The 10926-nt window shown below is 36.4% G+C and overlaps 2 protein-coding genes across 2 annotated transcripts in view; one reads left to right on the forward strand and one right to left on the reverse strand.

The window, feature by feature from the left end:
- LOC140153781 (lysosome membrane protein 2-like) overlaps positions 1-5907 on the forward strand; it is a 42176-nt gene extending 36269 nt beyond the window's left edge. Inside the window, exons 9-12 of the mRNA XM_072176633.1 lie at positions 2231-2304; positions 3259-3310; positions 3935-4120; positions 4833-5907. Of these exons, the coding sequence (XP_072032734.1) occupies positions 2231-2304; positions 3259-3310; positions 3935-4120; positions 4833-5006 (486 nt within the window). The 3' untranslated portion in view covers positions 5007-5907. The remainder of the gene's footprint in view (positions 1-2230; positions 2305-3258; positions 3311-3934; positions 4121-4832) is intronic.
- A 1385-nt stretch (positions 5908-7292) lies between these two features.
- The window catches only part of LOC140151978 (uncharacterized), a 22903-nt gene continuing 19269 nt past the window's right edge, over positions 7293-10926 (reverse strand). The window contains exons 8-9 of the mRNA XM_072174280.1: positions 10404-10593; positions 7293-9115 (exon numbers count right to left, since the gene is read on the reverse strand). Coding sequence (XP_072030381.1) covers positions 8008-9115; positions 10404-10593 — 1298 coding nt within the window. The 3' untranslated portion in view covers positions 7293-8007. The remainder of the gene's footprint in view (positions 9116-10403; positions 10594-10926) is intronic.

Here is a 10926-nt window from a genome sequence, read left to right on the forward strand (position 1 = left end):
TCATAGGGCAGCCACTTACCACCACCCTACCAAGTTACACCCCAATACACCTCACCAGCTCCGAGAAACTGCCGCTTACCACAACCTCATCAAGTTACATCCCTATACGCCTCATCAGTTCTTCGAAATGGCAAAAAAAAACACCCAAAAACAATTTTAAAGTTAAATATGCAAATTAACTACCTAATTTGCGCCAAAAATGGCATCAAGTCTTAGGGCAGCCACTTACCACCACCCTACCAAGTTACACCCCAATACACCTCACCAGCTCCGAGAAACTGCCGCTTACCACAACCTCATCAAGTTACATCCCTATACGCCTCACCAGTTCTTCGAAATGGCAAAACAAAACACCCAAAACCTATTTTTAAGTTAAATATGCAAATTAGCTACCTAATTTGCATATTTTGCGCCAAAAATTGCATCAAGTTTTAGGGCAGCCACTTACCACCACCCTACCAAGTTACACCCCAATTCACCTCACCAGCTCCGAGAAAATAACCTGGAAGCCAAAGGCATTTCAAAACAAAGTTCACACAATACAAATGTATAAGACCCCATTATAACATAAGGCAATTTATAAGTAATTTTAAATGATTTTAAATGTGACGTATAAAATTTGTCTGTAACACAGGGAGATATAATATGTAGGGATTTGGGTACTTTTTGTTCAATTTTCACAGAAATTGAAGGATTTTGACCCATGTTTTTGTTTGTCTGTTTACCCCAGGGTCGCTGAAACAAAGAATTATTTTAATTAAATCACCTAATTTATAATTAATAAAGGACAAAGAAAGATAAAAGCAAAAGTATGCTTCATTTAGTTAAACAATAGTAACAACGCCCCTGTTGTGTACAAAAAATAACTCTATACGACAATACAAATCAGGATCAATTCATGGACTAAGTGCACAGGGAAATGTTGATTTCTCAGCGGATGGAACAGCCATTTTGTTCAGAGGGAGTATGTAAATTAAATGGAACAGCCAAAATGCCAATGGGTATGTAATTTAACTAGAATAGCCTTAAATTGATATCAATATTAATATTGACGTCACAAATTCGATTTGTCACGTGATTGTCAAACCTGTAGTAGAATGTCAATGTGTCAGTTCTTCAGGAACTGACACAAAAATGACTATTCCAAAAGTGTAGTCTCGCTAGGGATATCAAATTCACCTCTTCTAGTCTCCAAAGGGTATGATTTTCTCATTCCATGCCCTCGTATCTTATTCAAATTTACGATATTTTTGCTGAACGAATAGCCAGAGGTTTCCAGTGCCAGGTATAAAAATCTCAACTTTTTTTTTAGAAAAGTGTGGGATGATGCTGTAGATCACAAAATCTCCCATCCATGGGTAGGCCTATATTCAAATATTTTTTGGAAAAATTGGAAGTCGGAAGTGAAAAATGGTGCAATAAAAAACGAAATTCTGCAAAAAAAACTGCATGTGATATATTATAGCCCTGTATGATGCTTTAGAAAGTTGGGAAATGCCTTTCTTATAGCGAATTATATTTACTTTGAGAAGCTAAAAAGTTGACTCCAAAAAAGCTCATGCATGGGCGACGAACAGGCTTGTCAAATTCGAATATCTTATAGGCCCTAGGCGACTAAATTTCACACCTATACACCTGAATTTAAAATTAATATATAGTATCTCTTGATATTTACTGAAAGAATGAAAATTATTGCTTTTTATTTCCCGAGAAAATGTATTTTAAATTAAAAAGGTGTAGCTCACAATTTCGCTCATTTCAACACCGAATTCGATCGGTGCAGTGCCTAATCAAATGACTGAGTGAGAAGTGCCAGTGAGCATGGTGAGTGCTATGTTATATTCATGCTTTCACTGAAGGTGAACAAACTTTTGGTGACACAGTGGTTGAATTATAACTTAACAGCTTTAATTCTTTATGCAATATGTTCAACTTTTCAAAAAAACAAGAAAGACATGATTAAGTGATGAGTTGTAGCTTCTAATTTTTTGATACTGTGCAATATTAAGTTAAATGCTTTAAGTTTCTGTTCAAAGTTAAATCTTTTGTATCCATTATTCATGACATTATTTGAAGCAACATTTTGTCCGAGAAAGTTTTTGTTTTCTGCAATTCGAAGCTTCTCAGCTTGGAAGCTTTCTTTAAGTTGTTCAATATATTATATTTTAACTTTCCAAACTTTTTTAACTTATAAATTACCATCTCACTACATGCTGTCTATTGTCTTCAGATTATGGGGATTCCTTATATATTTGATCAGAGAGTTCAGATTAACTACTACTTGGAAGAGACCAGCGGTATTGGGTAAGCATTGAGCTTGAGCCATGTTCATGATGTTGAAGAAAGTATTTTTGATATCATATACTAGTATATAATAATCATATCATAGTATGATTCGTTTGTTATGTAAGTTTCACAAGGTGAGACAATTTGAGATATTCTTTTTTTACACCTCAATGTGGTTTTGATTTTGGGCTGGATTCAGGTTCCATCCAGGGCCCGTTTTCCTTTTCATTGGTCATTGACCGTGAAATATAATTTTCTGGACAAAAATGTGATATTTTCTTTTATAGTTTTATACCTCTTTGTGGTTTTGATTTTGGATTGGATACAGGGCCCGTTTTTCATTTAATTCCCTTTATGGTTTTGATTTTGGACTGGATTCAGGTTCCATCCAAGGCCTGTTTTTCTTTTAATTGGTCATTGGCCGTGAAAAATAATTTTCTGGGCAAAAATGTGCAAACTTTTGCGAAAATTTGCCATTTTGACACTAAATTTGCTAAAAGAATGTTAAATTTGCAAGCCTGCAATTTTGTCTGATTTGGTGTAATTTGTTCATTGGGTGGCAGATTTGCAGAAAAAAATGGGTCTATTGACAGGCACATGCGCGTGTGCCAATATGTGAGTGCCCTCCGACCAAAACCACTTTTAAATCCACTTGAGTCCGCATTGAGAATTTCGTCCATCAAATGCCCGGTGACCAACTGACATGACTGAAGCACAAAGAAATTAATACGGTATCGCGGTGAAACAAAATTTTTTTTAAATATCAGATTTCCTTCTGACAAAATCAGAGGTAAGCTACCACACCTCCTAAACCGCGAAATCCGAGTGGAAATTCTGTGGTTGCGTCACAGAATTAAATTTCTGTAGAGCGGTTCTCGGACGGGAGCGGTCGCTGTGGGACCAATGAGCTCCTTCGTCTCTTTCGGCAACCATGGCAACGGTAACAAAGTATATATTTTTTGATATTTTCAGACAAACAGAAGGAATACCATCGCTTTATTACCCCATGGTGTGGCTGGATACGGTAAGCTCTAAACTATTCAAATTTTGGGTTTTTTTTGGTAAATTTGAACTTTTTTGACAGGAACCTATTAATTTTTTTAAATGACATGGCAATCTGATCAAATTTGATGAGTTTCTTGTCATTTTGATGAGAATATCTGATTCTTTTTGAAGAGAGAAATCTGTTAATTTTGAAGAGAAATCTGTTATATCTCCATCCGAATAATAGTTTCCCTTGCCAAATTTGACAAGTTTCTATTAAAAATGAGAAGATCGTTTTAAGAGTGTAACATAAAGCGTATCACCTCCTTTCATTTTATTCGAATACCTGTGTTAGGCACCAGAGTTAATTTTGTTCGATCTTTGGATCGACCGTTGATGCTCTTTCGATGTTTGTTATTAATGAACTAACAATAAATTAATCAGAATTACTGTATACTGCAAGTAATTTGTATTTGTCAATGTCACTACATAAAAAGACTCATATGTAATAACAATTAAAAATAGTCAATGAATTGATTATATAATTATATAAATAATATGGATCGACCAAGCATCGAAAGATCGAACCAATTTAGTTCCATTGCCTTATTATTTTGGTGAATAATTATTTTTCTATCATGTTGATCACTTTTGTTGTTTTTAGCATGGAGAAATGCCTGACAGTGTTGTTAGTAAATACAAACAGAACATCGCCGGGACATATAAGATGGTCGAGATGGTTCTACTCAGTTGTATCGTCAGTGGCTCTATCATTTGCTTCTGTATTATATCAATTGCAGCACTAGCTTTACTAAGATTTCATCGTTCACGCAACCAAAACAAGAAAAACGTAAGCAATTTATCAAGAAGCCAAAAGTATTCTAATACTTGAAATCTATTTCCATATTGTTTCATATCAATACAAACATTGTTCTTTCTGGCAAATATGTGACCATAACTTATTCCATGGTTGAGTATTCCTGGCTTTAAAAGACAAGGAGGTGTCAAACAAAATGTGCGAAATCTGCCAGTTTGGCCCATTTTCTTTGAGACTGCTCAGTCTTTCAAAGAAAGTTACTCAGCCATCATGGAAGAAGTTATCGTCCCAAATGAGGTGTCATTGTTGACAGGAAACAACAATATTTTCACTGATATGAAACAATATGGAAATAGATTTCAAACATTTCTGCTGATATACAACCGTTTTGAAAGTTGCCAAACTTTTTTTAGGAGTTTATTATAGGCCTATAGAGGTTTGTTGGAGACCGGCTTCAAGCTTTAAAAGGGGGCTTTATTAAAATTTAGTATTTTACACTATTTTGGTTTATGCTCAGGGTGAATTTTTGGTGGAAAATGGGCTCTTTGTCCCTTTTCTTTTCATTTGACTTCAAAACCTCTTTCATTTTTTTAGGGGGGGGGGCACTTTCATCTCTTTCATTTTTTTGTCAGAGGGGGTACTCTGCCCCCCTCCCCCGCCGGTTACGCTATACTGCGTACACAACATACCCACACAATTATGCATAATTAAAAACATATCTTTTTTTTCCATTGTTCACACACAGGTTGCAAACAACAATACCGAAATCAAAAAAGCCGAAAAAGAGAAGTTTATCAACCAAATTTCAACCAATAATTGCAATAAAAATACAGAAATACCGTGGCGTAAACAAACCAATGGCACTTCGGGTTATAAACCAGTAGCAGTCAAACATGTCAAAGAAGAAACAACAGTGTAATATTTCTCCTTTCTGATAGCAGAATATTGAGACTATTTTGTGATGAAAGGTACAATGTAGTGAATGTACACTCTATACAAGGATTTAAAAGTAAAAAGGTTGCAATTAGGGACCAATCAATTTTAGATTTAAAATTAATCTTACAGATTTGAATTTTAAATCTTAGGTCCATATGCACAAAAAAAAAGTTAGACCGGGTCTAAAGTTAGACCGGGTCTAAGTGGAATTTAGTACCAGGAGAAAGGACACTTTCCTTTACATTTTCTTAAGTTAATTTGTATTATTTTTGAACTTTGCATTTAAATCATTAGAATTTGCTAGCTACTCTAGGAAGGAAATAAGAATAAAGGACCATTTCTGATGGAAATTCCACTTGGACCAGGTCTAACTTTAGACCCGGTCTATAAAGTTTTAATTTAAAATCTGTAAGATTTAATTTTAAATCTAATATGTGATTGGTGCCTAATCACAATCTCCTTATCTGATCTATTTTAAATCCTTGAAATTTAGAGTGTATTTGTGCAATGAAAGAATGAAACCCTGTTTTTTCACCGAAAAGCCTGGTTTCTGGATTGAAAAACCAAGGTATTTATAGTCTGTATACCTTCCTCGAGTCAGTAATTTAGATATTGTTTTTATTGTATTTCTGAACATGCTAAATGTAATGATGAGAAGTTTATAAAAGTATACATTTTAGAAAGGAAATGATGCAAGAAATCCAACTATAACAGATTCCAGCAAAAATTAACAATTTTCGCGAAAATCTCAAAATTTGATTTTACTTTACTGACTCGAGCAAGGTATACGGACTATAGTTTAACAATTTGAGTTTGGTAAAACATGTAGGCTATTCTTCCAAAATCTTGGCTTCTCAAATCGATATAACCTTATATTGATTCCGAAGAAATATCTTGCTTTTCAAATTCGATTTCGATAAACATGGTTTCTCAAATTGATAAACGTATGTGTGGGTTTATGTTTCAACCAGTTTTCTCAGTGAAAAAAAAAAAAAACTCAAGAAACTTTTGTTGTTGTTGCCAAACCAGGTTTGTTGACGAAAAACCAGGTTCTCTCCTTTGCCACTGTTTGTTATGCAAATATCTTGCCATAGATTGTAGTTTCCTCATCTATATACCCAGTGGCAGCGCCAGGAATTTTTTAGGGGGGGGGGGGGGGGGGGCAAAGTGAATTTCAGGGGGAGCAAAATTGGCAAATTTTGCACAAAATTGCCGCAAAAAGTGGAAATTTACGTGATTTTGTGTTTTTGCCTCAAAAGTGTGTGTGGGGGAGAAAAATATTTGGCAAATGCTCCCTTGCCTCCCCCCGTAGCGTATATACCGTGAAATGGATGTGAATATGTAAGATATTTTTTTCATCTTGTACATATATTCTGATACATGAAATTTCAGTTTAGTGTGTGGTAGTCATAAGTTAAACTATAAGTTATACAAATTGTGTAAAAGAATGTAAGCCTATATCAATTTTGTATTTATGACGAATGTTACATTGAAGAGGATATGTAAAGTGTAATATGATGTAATAGGCCCGAAATAATCATGACTTGGAACAATAAAAATATCAAAAATCAATAGAAATTTAACAACATTGACCGTTTTTAATTTGTACACGATCTGAAGACAAATTTATAAATAAGGGTTTGTGCAATATATAATTGTGATCCCGAAGAAAGGTAAAATTTCAAAATGGCGTATACCAAAAATTGCTGGCAACACCCTGTCAAAAAATTGGTCCCCATATTGCTTATTCTTTTTGAAACTAATGGTTTGTATAATGCGAGCGTATAGCGAGTAGGAATTTTTGCATATTTGAACGTTTCCATACCGTTTTTCTAAGCCATTTTATATCGGTTTATTGCCCCATAAACAGTAATGAATTTGTGCCAAATTATAGTACGCTTGCCAATCCCCGGCCAAATTGCTTGCCCCTATTTGGCCTGCCAAAAATGCTTTCCCCATCTCCCAATTTAGTCTCCTTCGTCCGGGGTTCATAATTATTGCACAGCCCCTAATTTTGTATGCCATTTTTTTAGCTTTACTCCGGTTAAAACTATACATCGCATTTGAAATATTATAATTAGAACCGTTTGCAATTATTATTTTAAATGATACTAAAAGTATTTGATTCTTTCCATTTCGTAGTTGAATAAAATAATTTTGTATTCTTCATTTCCGATCATCACGTAGGCCTACGGTAAATAAGTGGCTATTTGTCTTTCAGTTCGTCAGTTCCATCCAACTATATCTCTTGTGACAGTTTCCACCTCGATACACCTGAGCACACAATTTCGTCCAAGAGCTTCCAAGCAAGCAGTGAATGGTCTCTACATATAGTCTTTGTTTACACTACACGGTTGAGTACATAGTATCATAAGAGCTGTGTGAGCTTCTAGCTGGTGACTAGTGGAAAATAGGCATCTGTGATTGTTTTTGTCAAAACCTCAAGTGTTCCCTTCATCCAATCAGAATTTGTTTTTATATCGAACGAAAGCAAACACTTCCCCCTAAAACACTTTGTTTTCATTAGGTCAACAGATGACGTAATTCAATGTTTATAGCAAGGCGCACGTGGTAAATCTGTTGAAAACGATCTATTCAAGCACAATTTTTGACCAAAATGTAGGTTTTAAAAGACAAAACCTCAAGTGATACTTAAAATATATTTTTTCAGGTTTTTAATTCATTAAATGAAAGAGCACACTTATAATTATCCATATACTAGCTTCATTTCAATGAGCAATGACCAATTCTCTTTAAATTGCAAATCTTGCGCGAAAAGTTGCTATTTTCGCCTGTTTTGTCATACGGTTGTAAATTCAATGAACAATGACTTTGCTAAAAAGCGCTTACAAACATGACAAATTGATATGATCGGTAATGTCGCGCAGATTCGGGCTGATACAAAGGAGTGCGGTTGTAGTCGGTATGCTATTCAGCCGTACGTAGTAATCATGACAAGGAAGATTTTGCAACATCGATAAATATCATTTTGGTCTAGAATTTGGTGCACAATACATGATAGCTTCATCCAAAAGATGTAATTGATCTGAAGATAACATCCCAATGGCTTGTCTTACGGCATGCCTCAGAGAATCTCCAACCCCAATCTCGCCAGGAATCTTGCTCTTCTGAAGGACACATTGTGTTCCACCATCAACCTTTCCACTGGATACTTTAAGCAGGGATGCAGATTGTCTATTAACAGGTGGAATGCTTGCCCTATTCATTTCTGATATCACGTGGGCACTCCCCTCTATGCGTTCCATGTGTTTCATTGGACACAAGGATTGATCTGACGGTACCTTAGTACATTTTGTAGTAATGCCTGGTATAGGACTTAACATGTCACAGCTTACCAAAGCATCGCGTGCTAATTCCTTCACAAAACTTGTGTCTGAACTACCGTGAGTCGGAGCGGGTATGACTTGACATCGATTTGGTTTGTTTGAAAAACAATCGGTTTTATACAGACATGATGATAAAGGGCGCGACCAATGTTGCATGTAATTGTCTTTATCATCTTCACTAGCACTGTTCTCGTCCACGGAGTAGTACTCTTCTTTGATCTTCCATCTATTAGCCCATATCAGAAATGTTTGCAAACGTTCTGATAAAGGCGTTTCTGTGCTTATATTGCTATCAAACGCAGACACAAAAGGATATTTGCACGATAATTCCCAATTGCGTCCGTCCTTGATATCTTTCACTACGCTTTCTTCATCAATGACTGTGTCTTGATATTGAACATCAGTCATTGTTCCATTAACACCCGTGTTCCAATCTAAAGGCGCCGTATCTCCTGTCAAGACCTTCTGACACGATGGTAAACTCTCTACCGCGTAACTTGGTGCGGTACCAACGGTAGCGTAACAATCCATGTAACCAGTACCATCGGAAGGACCATTCCAGATTGACATCGTTCCTTCCTGTTGTTCCTGTTCTTGCTGCTGAGTGTCCTGTTGACAATTCGTGCCACAATTGGAGCAATCTGATCTGGTGGACATACTACTTGATGGTGCTGCGTTGGATGACTGCTTTGCAGATGATTCGAAGAAGGTTTGCATCGATTTGTAGACGTAGATTTCTTCTTTCCTGTAAAGCAAAGTGAAGAAAGGTAAACCTGTCAGTTGAAGTGCGCAATATTAAAGGGATTTGTAGCTTTCGTTGTTTTATGTTGACACATGACGTAGCCAGTGGGGGGGGCAGGGGCGGTGCCCCTGCTCGTCATGGCCGTCGGTTCATGTAAGGCCGTCGGTAGACGGAAGGCGTTGTTGAAAAAAAATTGGGTTAACAATAGACTATTTTTCTTTCAGGGTGACAGAAAAATGATGAAAAATGGGCAATTACACATAAAAATTATGTGTTTTTATGTTAGTACCGCCTATTATTTTTTTTTTTTTTTTTTTTTTTTTTTGCTCTTCACTTTTTCAAACCATGCAAAAATATTTTGGGTCAACAAATCACAACTTCCGTCGGTAAAAAATATTTCCGTCGGTACATTTACAAGTTGTGCCCCCTCGGTTCCAAAATCCTGGCTACGCCACTGTGTTGACACATGATGCAGCTGTACTCAAGTCAGAGTCTCATCCTACATGTCCTAGGAAATGTTTTGTTTCGTCTCATTTCATGGTCAGGACAGGACAAGTCAGTATATATTTCCCACGAAGTCCACATCATTACCATGATTACTGCAACACTTTCTGACAAGACAAAAATGTTTGTCTTGTCAGAAAGAACTTAGAAATAGATCTCTCAATGAATCCGAGCGTACGTTTGTTGCAAATAACCTTACCACCGCAATGAAAGAGAACATCAAGCAGTTTTGGTCACATGAAAAGACTGGGTAAAGGTGAAAGCGGTGTTGCAGATCTCAAAGTTAACAATAATATCATTGGTGACGGGAAGGAAAAAAACACAGGCCCTGAACTCACAATTTTGGGAGTATGGGTTTCAAAATGATTAATCCTGACTAATTACATTTGGAAAAAAAACTTCCTCTGTGGAAGATATTTCCAACGTCTTCCACAGGGGTAGTGTGAATTTCAACTGGAATGTACGATGCTTTTTAATCGATTGGTCCAGTGACAGAGCCCTGTGGAACTCCACAATCGACTGCAACAGGATTTAACATAGCTTGAGATACAGATTGTGTTCTGCTATCCTGCATAGAGCTCCACAGACAGTTAAAGCGGCAAAGATACGTGCGTTTTCTTTCATTATTTTTACCACATGCATTATTTCGCCTTAAAATGGACAGAAAACCTCTCTAATTTTGTTGTTACTAATATAATTTCATAATTTTCGGCAAAAAATAACAAAATTAACATTTGACCGTAATCGTATTATTATGGTTTTAATTTGGCCTAAACCTGGTACTGACCTTATAACCTGGTTCTGGCAAATAATCGATGGTGCCTGGGTACTAGATGATGATGAGGATGACGATGTTGTTGAATCTTTTTCAAGCCATCCAGTTATACAAACTGGGATGGAGTCTACATAATCACAACACAGCAACCTTAAAACCACCACACAGCGACCATAAGTGCCGGTATTCGTTGTCTGCAAAACTATAGGATTAGAAAATGTCCGGATAGAACTGTTAGAAATATGTTAACATAATAGTGAGTTGTCATTTTCTTTGGAGAGCGGGCTGGTCGCAGTCCCAAATGATTCTGTCAGTGAACAAAGTCAATTTTTACTAGTAACCCTCTTTCTGAAATTGAACATTCTCATGAACCCTCCCGTTTTGCACATCAACAGCAGCAACATAATGCAATTACATAATTAGGCCCCTAGTAGTGGCGTAGCGTCATAGGGGCACGGGGCACATCCCAACAAACACAAAACGTCGACATCATTCGCAAAAGGTTATAAAAGGTTGTCAGAAAACGTTTAAATGT

This window comes from Amphiura filiformis, chromosome 5 (assembly GCF_039555335.1).
Source record: "Amphiura filiformis chromosome 5, Afil_fr2py, whole genome shotgun sequence".
NCBI lineage: Eukaryota > Metazoa > Echinodermata > Ophiuroidea > Amphilepidida > Amphiuridae > Amphiura > Amphiura filiformis.